The sequence below is a fragment of the Moschus berezovskii genome, chromosome 7, assembly GCF_049115385.1.
Source record: "Moschus berezovskii isolate FMDL1 chromosome 7, NW_MosBer_1.0, whole genome shotgun sequence".
Classification (NCBI taxonomy): Eukaryota; Metazoa; Chordata; class Mammalia; order Artiodactyla; family Moschidae; genus Moschus; species Moschus berezovskii.
Genome location: NC_142466.1, coordinates 30,424,990 through 30,441,427, shown reverse-complemented (window position 1 = coordinate 30,441,427; position 16,438 = coordinate 30,424,990). Strand labels below are relative to the sequence as shown.

The 16,438-nt window shown below is 38.3% G+C and overlaps 1 protein-coding gene across 2 annotated transcripts in view; it reads right to left on the bottom strand.

The window, feature by feature from the left end:
• The window catches only part of MLLT3 (MLLT3 super elongation complex subunit), a 301,232-nt gene that overhangs the window by 17,831 nt on the left and 266,963 nt on the right, over positions 1-16,438 (bottom strand). For both annotated transcript variants that reach the window (XM_055428156.2, XM_055428157.2), the window contains exons 6-8: positions 6,622-6,691; positions 4,698-4,827; positions 1,546-1,645 (exon numbers count right to left, since the gene is read on the bottom strand). In XM_055428156.2, the coding sequence (XP_055284131.2) occupies positions 1,546-1,645; positions 4,698-4,827; positions 6,622-6,691 (300 nt within the window). The remainder of the gene's footprint in view (positions 1-1,545; positions 1,646-4,697; positions 4,828-6,621; positions 6,692-16,438) is intronic.

The window sequence follows — 16,438 nt, the reverse complement described above, 5'->3', positions numbered from 1 at the left end:
GAGGCCTACATAGGTTGAAATTGGATATAAAAATATATTCAAGGTCCAAATGCTAATCTATTGACAGCTAATACTGAAGCACACACTTACAAAAGAATCCTCCAAGTTATCTAGTCAGTCAGCCTAGGCCCAGCTGACTGGCAATGATGGTTATGCCCGTGGTCCTCACTTTCCCCTGACATGCTTGACTTTGCAGTACTGGGCAGCCACACTTGAGGTGACAGCTGGCTGGGTCATGGGTATGGCTGGCCCTGGAGGTGGGGAGACATATGGACTGTGGGGAGTTAGGATAAGGAAGAAGAAAGTACAACTCCTTGCAAGCCAGTCTGTAATGGATGATGAGATTGGGACTGCAGTCACATGCAGGACACAAAGAAACTGCAGTTGAACTGTAACTGGTGAGATAAAGAACACTGATATTATCCTACTTAATAATGGAGGCTTTAAGTTGTAGATCAATCAAATGAGGAATTTTAAATTTTAAGAGATTTTTGCTTTATATGAAATTTGAAATGAAAAAGTCTTCAGCTATAAAAATCACATTTTCCCCATAAAAGAAAGATCACAAATTTCAAGGACAAGGCCATTTAAAACAACAGGTAGGACACCTGTGAAATAGAATAATTTTACAAACCACATTTTCAAGTTAACACTCATATGGTAACTTGAATTAAGCAATTATTGTGAGGTCTCGTGGAATCTGTCTAAATAAGGAAAAAAGAATAACATGGTAATAGAGAATTAACCCAATGTACAATGAGGTTTTTTTTTTTTACAATACTTGATAACAGCTTATTTTAGCAAGTGTTTAAAATAATCATTCATCTAACAAAAGCTCTTCATCACAGCTTTGCAAGCTCTGCCTAGACCTATCCAAATAACTATATTCTTTACTCTGATTATCAAATTAATAAGCTTTCCTTTAGCTGGATTTATAACAACAGTGATAATGACCATTGTTTACTCTCTATTTTATAAATGATTCCTTATAATCCCAAGTGACAATCCTTTTTTCCTGGATAAGCACAGAGGCAGAGCACATATACTAACCATATATCATCAAATGTTTGCCAAGAGGTATGAACCATGCTTCATGTTCTTTACACATACTTTTTTGTCACCCTCCCAGTAGCCAGTAATGTAGATATTAATATTCCCATTTACAGATGGGAAAACTGAGGCTAAATTTAAAAAATGTGTACCAATAAATAACTATAAATCAGTAAAACAGAGAATCAGGCTTTATACTAGCTCCAAAGGTCATATTCTTCCCAATTGACAAGGGGAAAATATACAGAAATCGGAAGTAAATGGGCAACACTTTTTGTCACCATCCTGTCCTGCATCTATTAACATTTAATTAACTCATCCAATGTCATACTTTTGTGACAACTCAAGTACTTTTACCCTATGTGTTTAGTCCTAAGGTTGCAGATTCCCAGTTATTTGCTGTCAAGAGGGACTTTGTTTAAAATTTAAGGGGTAAAAAGCCTGGCATACTTTGAGTTCCGTAGAATCGTGAGAAGAGCAGACCCAGAAGCTTACCTGGTTGTTGTTGGTTTTTAATAAGGGTGGCGGGGGTTCATGATGTAAGGGTGAGGAAGCAGAACTGCTTTCACTATCACTGCCATCACTTAAGCTAACTCTGAAAAGAAACAGAGAAGTCAGTTGCAGCTTTACAGACAATTCTTGAAATATCCAAAGAATTAGGGGTAGAGAGCAAGGCATCCAAACATTAATCATCAGGAACTTGTTTTAGCTCATACAATTGCTACTACGTGCTGGTGTTTACTTTGTATCTAGAAAGGGGTTAAACGTTTGACTTGCTACTTCTCATTTAATAATCTCCGTTTCATAGATAAGGAAACTGAGACAAACTGGATCACTCACATAGGGTCACAGAGGTAAGAGTGCTGGTTCTAGGATTCAAACCCAAGCCATGTGACTCACAGCCCTGGTACTCAGCCGGTATATTTTGCTGCTTTCATTTATTCATTTATCTCCCTGTTCCAGATCCATCCACCTATGTCATAAGCATGTCCACCCAAGCTGGAAGTTCAGCAAAATCAGACAGTTCACAGGTTACTACCCTTTCCCCCCTTCCTTTTCCTCTGCCTGTTTCAGGTGAAAATTTTACAAGTACGGCTAAAAGACAGGGTGCAGGAATGGAATTAACTGCTAAGAAGAATGTGGACCGTGGCCCTGCATGACTGACAGTTCAGGGTGGCATCTGAGGGTGGGAGGTGTGACGCTCAACATGACAGACCCATCACCAATCGTTTCCAATATGTCATGATGCAAAGTTGACCCTAGTTCCGATACAATTCCCTGGAAATACACCACAGAACATTAAAAGACAGCGTGTTTGGGAAAACTGCTTTAGAAAAATACAGTGTCTTTCAACAATGAAAGACAATACAAATATCACCTCCTCGTTTTTTTTTTTTTCTTTCCATTCAAAATAGAATTTTCTTTCAGCGAGGAGATATTTCTTTATTTACTCTGCTGAATGCATGCACTCTTTTAGAAATGTCCTTCAGCGTTTGCTACCCTCTTTTCGGTTATATAGTAACCTAATACAATATTCTTCTCAGAAACAGAAAATGCTTTAGAAATCAGGATAGTTTTTCTGTCGCTCACATTCCAGCCCTATAATACATTCAGATAGACAAGATGCAAGATAGGAAATGAAAAGGATACACTGGGACATCCTTTTAGGGAAAAACTGATGGAACTTGTTTTTCTTAACTAAATTACATTAATGAAGTGTTCAGTTGAAGCGCTGCTTTAAAATGCATCTTGACTGAAGTGGAAGGCTGAGTATTTAAACTGATTAAACAGTTGAGACTTCACAAGTGCAATGAAGATCAAATGTTACCCAGGCGGGGGCTGTGCCAACAGCATATGTCAGGAGGGAGGGAGAGCCTTGCAAACATGCGTCACACATCAGTCAACTCACAAACATGTATGATCTGACCCATGTTGACCCAGGGGACAAGGCAAGAGGGGACAGGCTACAGCCCATCACATACTAATAGTAAGTTGGGAGATGTCTAAACTGGTTATGCATTTTTTCACCAGCTAAATGTAAAAGCAGTCAGTGGTCAGGATTTCGATTGTTATAAAGATGCTCCTCACCTACGAGTGTCAGTTCATTTCTAGGTTTTTTGTTTGCCCCATCAGTTTCCTTCTTGTCAGATTAAAGACTTGTAAAGGGAAACATTATAAGGCCAAGACCATAAGGTTCCTTATGTCTCTCTTATTTAAAAGGAATACAGATGGGCAATTTTGGGAGACGAGTAGAGAAAAAGGAATTAAGTACAGTCATAAGGAAGAACCTTTGAGAGATGGGACAGGGTATATATTCTAAGGAGACTCTTCTCCAAGGACACGAAGGAATTACCAATTAGCAAACATATGGTCTGTCTAGTTTGGGTTAAGATCACATCATTTTTGGGAATTTTAGGGCCTGCTACCCAGTAATGGATAATGGGAAAAGACTTTATGCAACATATTATCAATGTAATTGGATTTTAAGTTCAAATAGATTCATATTTTTTCCTACTCAAAACCCATTAAAGTAAGCACAGATATTTGTTTTGCTCATGATAAATAAAATCCTCGAGGCAATTTTAAGTTGGCTATTAATTATAAGTGACATGAATTAGCATCTTTTCAATGCATAAGTATGCCTCGCCACATTAAAGCTACTTAAGTAACAGTCAGCACACTTAAAAGAAATTTAGTGTCTGGAAAACACACAGGTGATCCTAGTTTTAATTAGGTCACACATAATTCATTGAAATCAATCATGCATTTCTAACTACAAACAGCTAACTCATTTCCTCAAATTCGGAGTTATGAATACCTACAGCAACGAAGCTACACAAATTCTTCAAATGAAAGCAGAGTTCATTTCAGCAGCCAGTCCTGCCACCCTGGCATTTACTTTGAAGAGCAAAAGCTTCCAATAGGACTTTTTCTCTGTAAAATTTATAGAGGAAAAACCTCTCCTTTCTGAGAACAAGGGATAAATAGTTCCCTGGGGAACAGTGAGTGTAAGCATGCCAAGGTGCCCCAACTTAAACTTTGTATAGCGTATAATCTATAAAAATAGTATATATTATATACAAATACTGTGTATTAACATCTGTATGTGGAGTCTGGAAAGATGGTACTGATGAACCTATATGCAGGGCAGGAATAAAGATGCAGACACAGTAAACTGACCTGTGGACACAGCACGGGGGTGTTAGATAGTTAGTGGGAAGCTGCTGCATGACACAGGAAGCCCAGTCTGGCACTCTGTGATGACCGAAGAGAGGTGGGAGGAGTGGGTGGGATCGAGGTTCAAAAGGGAGGGGTTTTATATATATAAGAGAGAGAGTTACGGCTAATTTGTGTTGTTGTAAGCAGAAACTAACACAACAGTATAAAGTAAGCACCCTCCAGGTAAAAAGCACATATACACTATACTATCGAATTTCTATGCTGAACACCTGAAACCAACATAATATAGCAAGTCAACTATACTTTAATACAAATAAAACAAATTCAAAATACTTGAAAGAAATGAATGTGACTATTTATTTGCCATTGTTTTTGGTGTTTCGCATTTTTGCTGTGGTTATACTCTTAGATCCAGTGAAAAGGTATGATTCCATCCCAGGGAACCTCACCTCTACCAAGACACTCACCTGCGACTTCGGCTGCCCCCTCTGTTTACAGGTCTCTCCATTTCGGAGTCATTGTCATTATCCTCTGCTTCATCTGATTCCTCTTCGTTGTCATCAGAATGCAGATCTTTCATTATAGACCTTAAAGGACCTGAGCAAAGACAATGAACCACAGGCAATCAAATACATTTAGCCATAGCCAGCACGGGCGGATAGCTCACCAGCACAGAACACTGCTTAAAAATTACCGTCATCAGATACAGTTATACAATTTACATGATAAATCTGGTAGTTTCTGGAATGCAACCTCTGCCAAAACACTACTGCTTTCATAATACATGCCCCAAAACGTTCTTTAGAAAATCTCTATTTCCTAGGATTTTTTTCCCTATGCATTTTTCTTCCCTAAGAAAAATCACACCTAAAAAGAAACAGAAAGATCTGTTAGTAAATTGAATGTTTTGTTAGGTTAATCCATGTATTGAAAAGTTGAGACTAATAAATCACCATGGTTGTAACTTGTTCTTAGCAAGGCGGCCTTTGTGTGGTAGTTTTTGATCTATTAAGGTTTAGCTGTTCCTTTTATTTCAAGGTCAATTTCAGGTCAAGCAAGCATTTCAGTCAAGTTCAGATTATAAAGTATTTCAATTCCATGGTGCAATGTCCTATTTCTGATCTTCATATTGATCTTGGACACAAGGTCTTATTGCAACAATTTTGTATAGGCAATTTTATTTTACTTTTTAAGAATTTCCTGGCAAAATACTGGCATGAATTTACCTAAATAAGACCATGTAATAAATCAGAGCCCAGAACATTCAAAACAGTATCCAGTATTAGATGGGAGAGAAACGTCAAGGCAGAACTAATTTTATTCTAGAATGTAAAAAAAAAAAAAATTAAATTCACAGAAAAAAGGATTAATGTGGCTTATTTTCATCACACTTCTATAAATGTAATGAAATCAAAATAGATATTTCTAATCTTAACAGAAGAGATTGTAAGGACAATGGAGAGGGTGAGAGAGGCACTTTCATCCTAGATTAGCCAATTCCTAAAGGCAAATCTGTGATAGGACTATCTGAGCTATCATTGCCTTACTTCTAAAATAAGTGTTGACTCTGTGTAATCTCACATTCTGCAAACTCCAAATTTCTCTGCTTTTGTAATGGGCTTTTATCTTGGGAAGTCAGTGGAACAAGAACTCTAAACAGCCAAAATGAACAGTGTCTTTTATTTTTTCCTGGAAGCTTAGCCTTAGCCTAAACGCACACAACAATTTAATCCTTTTCAAAACATGCAAGGCCATCAGGAATTCAATGTGGTCAATCAAAAAAGGTAATGTGCAATGTGATGCCCAGAAACAGATTATTTCTTGATATAATCTCAGTTTCCCTGTTTAAAAAAAAAATTGAAAAATGGGCCTGTTTATAGAGTTTCCACACATGAAAAATGGAACATATATTTAATGTTTCAGTTAAAATTTTTTTTACTAAATTTATTTTGAGTTTGAGTAGAAGAAAATATATTCTAAAGACAGAAAATTAACACTCACCACAGAAAAAAGTCTATTAATCTGTAGAAAAATAATAAAATGAAAGATGTCCAGGAGGGGGACTAAAATCCTATTTCTCTCTGTCAAAGCCTCTCAAGTCTAGCTTTCGCTATTGTATTTCCTTTGGGAACTCCCTGGAATGGGCTGTGTCTATAATCCTTTTGTAAAATGGGACTCTGATGGCAGGGACTGGAAAAAGGGGAATTTCTAGAGGCTGGCCTCATACATCAGAACAATACTCAAGTGCATTCCTAGGGGAAATAAATACAACTGCATAAAAGCCAAGTTATCATTCAAATAATAAAACAGTAGAAAATAGGCCATAAATCAAGTCATTAAGATGTTTTATGAGAAAAAATGTTTCCGAGCTGGTCTGGGAGATGTGGATACCTTGTTGCCTGGTCTGGGATGGTGTGAAGCTGGAGCTGGAGCTGGAGCTGGCAGGACTGGGTTGTTCAGACTTGAAATAAGAAGAGAAAGGCACCATCAGTAAATGCATAGGACGCTACATACCTAAAATTAGAAACACCATTGTTGCTTAAACAGATTTTGCCCCACAAAAACAGTCTGACACTGTGCAAGAAAATGACTACAAATTGCCTCATGTCAAAAATGCTAACACAGGAAAGTCAGTGTCCTTTTTGTTTTGTCCACAGTATTTTCATTAGATGCAGAAACAAGTGTAAAACCTCAAGGATAAAGAGGGACACACGTCATAAGGCAAGAAACCTGGCTTTGATTCCACTCCTATGCTTACTGTCATCTGCATTGCTTTCTGAAAGATACCTTGATTACCCTTTCTGCAACATTTGATTGACTCAACTGGTTAAAACATAGTGGTAATGAGGCCAAGGTCATTAGTTCAATCACATTATGAGCCAGTTAATTTTACTCTGGTCCAAGGCCATGACCCAACCCTAACCCCGTTCATCCACAGTTCACAAATGGAGGCCAATGATCGCAAGACCTGGCCAAGTCCCACAAATGAGTCAGGGGAAAATGTTCCCACCACTTAAAAAACACCCTTTAATTCCACAGCACAGTGATGCAGGGAAAGAGCATCATGTACACACCCCACTCTCAAAGAATTCTCTTTATTCCTTAGTACCCAGAACAAGTTCCACATCCTCCTTGACCTTCCAACTCAGAGTTCTCTTCCTTTCCCAAACCCACTGAAAATGTGGATCTGTTTGCTTAGAAGATCTGCTATGGAATCATGCTACCTCTGACGTAGATGGTTTTTCTTTCCAGTAACCTGCCAGCACTTGAAAGAGCTGGGATTGGAGCCTCTGCCTTGTGCTTCTTGTTATGCCCTCATACTCAGCAACATGCACTGCTTACAATAGGCACTCTTTCTCTGTGACATTAGGCCCTCTGGTCCACCATCTGTCTTTTTTTTTTTTTTTTTTCATTTTAAATTAACTTATTTTAATTGGAGGCTAATTACTTTACAATATTGTAGTGGTTTTTGCCATACATGGACATGAATCAGCCATGGCTGTACATGTGTTCCCCATCCTGAACCCCATTCCCACATCCCTCCCCATCCCATCTCTCAGCGTCATCCCAGGGCACTGGCCCTGAGCACCCTGTCTCATGCATCGAACCTGGACTGGTGATCTATTTCACATATGCTAATATACATGTTTCAGTGCTATCTGTTTTTATGAGACTTTCTGGTAGGTAACAATGGGAAGAGAAAACAGATGGACAGAACTGTGCAGAGAAAGTGATCATGCCATCCAGACACTTGAATTGTACACATTTAAGGCCCAGTTTGGGCTTCTCTGATGGCTCAGATGGGAACGAATCTGCCTGCAATGCAGGAAACCCGGATTCGATCCCTGGGTTGGGAAATCCCCTGGAGGAGGGAATGATAACCCACTCCAGTGTTCTTGCCTGGAGAATCCCACGGACAGAGGAGACTGGTGGGATATAGCCCATGGGGTTGTCATTAGTTTAAAATAACAATGTTGATCAATTTGGTTGGAAGAGGGCATTATTTTTCTCCCACTTCTAATATGCTCATAGTTTAAACTCCATGCTCATGTCACTTGAGAAACTTCTGAGGTCTTCCATGGTCAGAACACATCTATGTTGCTCAGTGAGTGATGACGTTTATCACGGCCACATGGAGGACATCCTGGAGCACGATCAGAAGCCACTCCACAAGGACGGGAATCTCAGTTCCATTCGCACTGCAGTTTCTCCCCCTTGATCTTCTCAGCTCCCCTCCCTTCACTGAATCCACTAGCCCCGCCCCTCCAAGCAGCACCAAGCTCTGCAGACTCAAACACAAGGAAGCACTTTTAGGCATTCCTAACACAGACTTCACATCCCGAGGCTGGATGGGAAAACAGGTGTCAGCAATCTACCCCTGACCCTCCAGGAAAAGAGCCAGACGGGCCCTCTAATGAGCAGCAGGTGGCCCACCAACCCACCACTCTGGCAAAATGGCCTTGAAATTTGCAGCCCGAGGTCCACACTGCTATTCGTGACCCACAAAGAAGAGCCGGTGGACAAGCACAGAGGCCTGTGGGAGGTACCCGTCACTCTGTCCGGTGTCCTCCACTTCCCAGACCCTGAGGTGAGTCACCCAACTGAAAGGGGATGCAGCTCAATGCCCAGCCACAAACATTTCTCCCGGGGTCCACGGGGCACTCCTTTTCCTCTCCAAGTTACTCTCTTCAGCCATGAAAAGTGTCTGCAAACAGTAATATTTTGATAGTTCTGGAAACCATTTTGGAGCCAAAACAGAGGTTTCCTTAGTGAGAGCTGCAATCCGCATCCTGCCTGGCCAGTATGCACTATGCTGGACTTCAAGGAGATGTTCTGCCAAAGCTATTTGCTGTGAGTGACGTTAATTAGGATCAAGAGGACAGTGGCCGTCTCTCCAACTCCCCCATGCTAAATGTGACCCATCTGTCCCGAGCATCATGCCAACGCCGGAACCAAACCTGGAGGCAGCCTTCTCTTAGTTTCCTAACCATAAACAAGGTTAATAATGCCACAGTTGCTAACTATCAGAAAACTGGCAAACGGTAAAGAGCATAACACAACCAGAGCAAAAGGCTTTCTGTTCAATGTTTATCATTAACACCCTGGCTCTTTCGCAAAGCATTTGAAGGGGTTTGCAGTAGAAGACACAGTCATTCAGCGAGAATATTAAAATGGAAACTTTAATATGGGAACTTTTCATGGTTAAAAGCAACGGAGGTGGATGGAGAAGGATAAAAGTGTTGAGTGGTGGGCAGAAAATTCCCATGTCCAGAAAGTTTTTTGCATTCAGGACAAGGACTTGTAGAATATGAGAGCTAAGGAGACCTTTGAATCATCAAAAGGAGTGATTGTCATACTTCCATGAGCAGTAGAGAACCAACTGGGAAATGTGGTAAAATGCAGAATCCTGGGCCCCACCTAGGGTGTCTAAGTTGGAGATAGTGATAAGAACCTGGATTTCTTACAAGCTGCTGTTCTGAGGGCCAACCAGACTTTTGAGAACCACTGACCAAAGACTCAGAGATTCATAGCTGTGAATATTCATCAGAATCAGCTAGGTGGATTCTATACACGAGGCGATTCTGATCCAATATATTTGGCAGGGCCAAATCGGGGAAGCCCTCTCTTTTTATACATGCAAAAATATGTTTTTAAAAGAATCTTAACTTTAAGAAAGCATAAGAGTTTGCCTCATGAGAAAAAACATAAACTTATTGATCTACCCAGAGGTAGCAACCCTGTATAATCTTCAAAGTATTTGGCAAAAAAAGCCCCTTGACAGGTCATAGCTACCAGTGAATAAAAACATTCATGAAGCAAGTACAATTGTGTTTTGGTGGATAGACCTTACACTAACCAAAGCTGACCAGGACAAAATTCAACTAGAAGTTAACTACTCGAAAAGCCATTCTGCTACTAGATGAGGCTGATCCAGCCTTAGATTTTATCAAGTCCAACAAAACCAAGCTGGAGGTCACTTTAAGTTTGTTTGTTTGTTTTAAAATCAGATTTACCCACCAAAAACACAAGTCAAAGATGACTATATAAAACTAAGTAAGGTTGTGTGTGTTACAAAACATTTTCACCATAAACAGAGCTAGATTAAGATTTTAACTAGGCCCCAAGGATTGAAGAGATTATGTATCTTCCTTTTCCCTCCCTAGGTGTGCCAAAAACTAACTGCAGGGAATTCCAATGAAGTTCTGATGTCCCCCTTAATTTAAGACTTATTTTTGAACATCAAAATTTTCACTAAAAAAAAAAATTGTGTGTGTGCTTATTCTTGCTTATGCCCTAAGCACATGTTGAGCTAATGTACTAAGCAACGCACACTAGACATGAAGTTTCTTTAAATAGTCTGCTACACAGTGACAAAAGTATAGGCTCAGGAATCTCAAATTCTATTGCTCACTAGTATATGTTTTTAGGAAGATTACTTAAGCATTAGTTTCCTCAGAGAGTGAGGGTACTGAACCTCATGTAGAAGTGATAATGTTAAGTTGCTATAATAAAGTAAAAAATCCTAGCCCATGGCCGTTATAATGGCAGCTAATCAATACTTAGTTGCTATTATTTTTTTACAATGGATCACAAACTCTAAAACAAGATATATCTTTACTACCAAAACAATGGGCCAACCAAGATTTGCAATGCAATCTTCAACATTAAATGGCTATGCAAAACCATTTTGTAACAGATTCTCTATGGAGGATTATTCTTGTCCAAGACAAGTAAGAAAAACTGCATGTTTACAACTCCTAGAAGTTAAGTCCTAGAAGTGCTGTTGCTTCAAACAAGAACACCTGTCAATGTAGGTCACGTGACAGGACTTGTAAACTCTGCCATTGTTCCTTATACTTGGAGCAGATTTCCTCCTTAGGTAATCAGAACACAGAATTTTCATCTTTTCTAATGGACAACTGTCAGACTTTATTTTGGGGGGCTCCAAAATCACTGCGGATGCTGATTGCAGCCATGAAATTAAAAGATGCTTATTCCTTGGAAGGAAAGTTATGACCAACCTAGATAGTATATTAAAAAGCAGAGACATTACTTTGCCAACCAAGGTCCGTCTAGTCAAGGCTATGGTTTTTCCCGTGGTCATGTATGGATGTGAGAGTTGGACTGTGAAGAAAGCTGATCACCGAAGAATTGATGTTTTTGAACTGTGGTGCTGGAGAAGACTCTTGAGAGTCCCTTGGACTGCAAGGAGATCCAACCAGTCCATTCGAAAGGAGATCAATCCTGGGTGTTCATTGGAAGGAGTGATGCTAAAGCTGAAACTCCAATACTTTGGCCACCTCATGCGACGAGTTGATTCACTGGAAAAGACTCTGATGCTGGGAGGGATTGGGGGCAGGAGGAGAAGGGGATGACAGAGAATGAGATGGCTGGATGGCATCACCGACTCGATGGACATGAGTTTGAGTGAACTCCGGGAGTTGGTGATGGACAGGGAGGCCTGGCGTGCTGTGATTCGTGGGGTCGCAAGGAGTCAGACACGACTGATCGAATGAACTGAACTGAACTGAATGGACAACTATATTTTTGAACAAAATTTCAACTTGATCTTTAAAACAATAGAAATAAAAGATGGGAGAATTATGTACACCTTTCTTCAGGAGAAAGGAAGAGAATACGGTATAAGTAAATTACTTTAGACATGTTTTAGACATATTGCTACTTTATTTCCACAAATTTTCTATTTTGTTTAGGAAAAAAACACATACCCTGCAATAAAGATTATCTTTTTTTTTGCACAAATATTCAGACTGTGTCAAGGATGAGTACTAATCAAAGAAGAAAACACATATGTAACACTTTTAAAAGACTACATCATTCATGATGGATATTAACTAAACTTATCATACCAATCATTTCACAATATATACATATATCAAATCACTATATTATGCACCTTAAATTGATATGTTTTATAACAATTATAACTCAACAAAACTGAGAAAAAGAAACTACCTCATTTAGTTTCTCTACTATAAGAAACTAAAGATAATCAAACTCAACTTTCAAATAAACATTTGATTTTAAAGAAAAATTACATTCAACATCCATTCTAGAAAATGTTCTTCATCCTATGAACACACTCTTATCTTACCAATTCCCATTAATAGGTAAAATATTGTGAGAGCTATGTCAATAAAAGGTAAGGTAAAAGTTAAGTTGGGAAATAAGTATTAAAAGTTACAAAATCACACTTAAATTTCACAAGGTTAATGCCACAGTGAATTGCCAAAAGGCTAAAAACAACAGGGTTTTAATCTTCATTTGGTTTTACATTAATAAGTTTTTCAAAATAAATATGCTAAAAGTATAAAACCTTATTATACAGAAAGGTATATGAAAATAAGACTGGAAAAATCAGTCAATAACTCTAGCCTCTTAATGGATCTTTGTGTAGATCTATCATGGTCTTTATTTCATTTGTTCTGCCATGAGAAAGGTAAGTAGTGCTATGGACTAAATGTGTTCCCCCCCAAAAAAAATTTATGTTGAAGTCCTAACCCCCATGTGATAGTATTTGGAGATAGTTTTGGGGAGTAATCAGGTTAGATGAGGTCATGAGGGTGGGGCTTTCAGGATGGGATTGGTGCCCTTATTTAGACAAGACACCAGAGAACTTGCTTCCTCCCTCGCTTCTCCTATGTCAAGACACAGTGAGAAGGTGACCAGCTGCAAGCTAAGAAAGCAACCCTCACAGAGAAGCCAAATTGAGCACCTTGATCTTGGACTTCCCAGTTTCCATAAATAAACACATTAAAAAAAAATTCTGTTGTTGAAGCTACACAGTCTATGGTATATTATTATGGCAGCCAGAGTTGACTAAAATAGCAGAACACATTTTTAATCTCCATTTTACTGGTGATGAAACTGAAGCACAATAAAATGAAGTGACCAATGAGTCACTCTGGGCTTCCCAGGTGGCTGAATGGGTAAAGAACGTGCCTGCAATGCAGGAGATATGGGTCTGATTGCTGGGTCAGGAGGATCCCCTGGAGGAGGGCATGGCAACCCACTCCAGTGTTCTTGCCTGGAGAATACCATGGACAGAGGAGCCTGGAGGGCTACAGTCCATGGGGTTGCAAAGAGTCAGACATGAGTGAAATGACTGAGTATAAGCATGGGTAATATTTAGGTGGATTACAACAAAGTTTTGTGACTTCTAATCTAGCCCTCTTTATACTACTGAAGAAAAGCTATCAGTTTAAAGCAGAGTTCTGAACATCATTTTATAACACTAGTGTCAAGGAACAAAGCTTTCTATGTCACTGGGAAACTGAATATCCCTCTAAGGGACAGCTTGTGAGCAGCATCCAAAGCAAATGAGTGGTAAAAACACTTCACCCCTGGGGCTATGTGTCTGTATCAACTGCTTCTAACATTCGTCCAATCAATACTACATTAGATCCTGGCTACTCACCTCACTAGTACAGTAAGTTTTTTTCTTTTCTTTTTTTCAAAAAGCAAGCAAGTTTCCCCTATGAACTATCCTGATTCTCTTGACACTGGCATTGATCAAGAAGACTGGCAAACACATCAGGCAACACACTACAATCATTTATTTTATTTGACTTCAAGGGTGAACTATCGCTTTCCCCAAGCCTTCTATACAATTCCCATGAAATCCAGGGTTTAAAAAAATAGATTTAATGCTTTAAATAATCTGTTAACAACTCTTTCTTTGAAACCAAGGTTTAATTGGAGAAAGAACATTGGAGTAGGAAGCTGGAACACTTATTGCCAATTACTCAGGTCTGTGAGCACACGGAAGAAACCACATCTCTCTTGGGCAAACCCTCTCCATTTGTAAGTATTATGACAACTTGAGTGAATCTGACGTTAAATTATAATTGTATTTAGTCTCTTGGAGCCTTTTATTATCAAAAGCTATTGTTATGTCCAACATATGCAGGTAATAGAGGAAGATCCTAAGAACTACCTTCCCTATGGTTAGCAAAACAGAAAAGATCTTTATTTCTATTATAATTTCAACTTACAGACAAAGTCACTCTGGGTGCCAAGATAATTGGCTTTACATTGAGGTGCCTCTGTTTTTACAACTGCATTTGTTTTCTTCGTTATTATTATCATCTTCACTATTATTATTAAATGCTGTCAACATTTGTCACCATTCCTCCCTGTCTGAGAACACAAAATCCCATTAGGAAACGAACTGGCCTTGGGGAACAAGGGTCTATAAATCTTTCCATAAGACCCTTTTCTACACTTGGGGATGGCTATAATTTTCTTTCAGCTTCTTCTCTTTTAAACAGAGGAGCCTCAAGTCTTTTATCTCTCATCACCAGTTGTACTTTGAAGGCTGCTACTGACTATTGTGGACAGAACATGTGATCTTTCAAAAAAAATCCAGTTGTTGCAAGATGGTGCATGTGCCAGATGTGTTCTGAAAATCACTCACTTGTTAAGAGCTTTAGGAATGAGAAATCATCTGGAAAAGACCATGTACAGTTGTGCCACCTCTAAGCATGTAAGCAATTCCTGAGTAAAGACTGCACACAGAAGTTGAGTTTCACAACTAACCATTAATTATACCACCTATTTGTAATGTTAGAGACATCTTTTAACTAGTCTTTTTTTTTTTTTCCTCTTTCATATAGTTTAAAGGTAGAGGAAGAAAAAGTTACAAGAGAGTTTAGAGCTATAATGCCTCACAAAAGAGAAACAGGAAGAAAAAAAAAAAACAGTTTCCTGATAGAATTGCCCCATGATTAACTGTTATTGAAGCTGACCAATGAACATCAAAACACCACTGCTCATCAGCTAACAATAAGATCACTTAACTGTTGTCAGAACTACTATTCAGTTGCTTGTGAAATAACCCACCTGTATAGTGCACAAGACACTTGAAATAATGAAAAAGTATCAGTGGATTCTTTGCATAAGGGCAGGGCCCAATTGAATAAAATACTAAAAGTACATTTTATGTGGTTATAACTCTCAGTTTTGGATTATAACATTTTAAATATTAAAGTAAATTAAACAGAATGAATTCAGAGTATCATAAACATGGTAAATAATTGAAATCAAGTAAAACAGATACATTTAAAGAGATCATCTTGACAAGACATTTACCTGCATTTCCTTGTTAATTTTAGACCTTTAAAAAATAGCTTACTTAAAAATGGTCATAGAGTATTTGATTGACCCAATAGAATCTTTATAGACCTACACAAATGTCAGGACGTTTTATTAATTTTAATCTTTCAGCTATCTTAGAGAATTTTCTCCATTAAATGTGAAGCTTAGATTTACCACCATAGCCTCAGCATTAAGAGTTCACTTTATTCACTAAAGGCTTATATCCATGGTATTTGGACGTCCAAAAACAACCAAAACTCACTGGGGAAAAAAGTACTGATATAAAATTAACCAATCAGCATCAGGTTAAAAATACAACACTTCTCATGGTCAGTCTACACAACAAAGATTGTTAATAGTTATAAGAACTGTTTCTTTACAAACCTGTATCTTCCTAATTAGAGTAACAGTGTATTTTTCAGGTTACGTTACTGGAACCCTTTCTTCTAGATGACAGCATCTCAAAGTTCCTTGGGTATGGATATGCACATCTGTTCACAAAGATGTGTGTAATTTAATCCATAGGGGTAAGAGAAAATAGGACCTTTATTCATGTTTATTTTCTGTCTTTTCCTTTTAAATTTTCAATTTTTTGTATGTGTTTTCCTATACATGTTAATATGGCTATTACTATATTATAATTTGGAAATATACATATACTGGGGACACACGTCTATTAAGAGAGAAGAGTTTTAATATCAACTCTATAGATAACTGTCAGTTTTAATTCTGTAATTTACCTGCTCAAATCTTAATTATATGACAGGTTTCAAATTCTGGGGTGATATGTGCTAAACCTATAAGGCACCATCATTACAATGTACTCAGGGACTGTCCAGATTTTTGTATTTTGTGCTCAAAATTGACTTAGAGCTTAAATGTTTAATTTTTAAGTTAAACAAAAGTATTTCAACAGAGTTCCTTAACAAATAAGAGGTAACACAAACCTATTTAAAAGATTTTAAAGTGCACATATGTCTTCTTAAAATAACAGTCCAATGAAAAAATACTCTACATGACCTCCTTCCCCCCAAAATTTGCAATTACCTTCACTGTGGCTCAATTTGAAGCTCTCATTTTATAGTGTTAG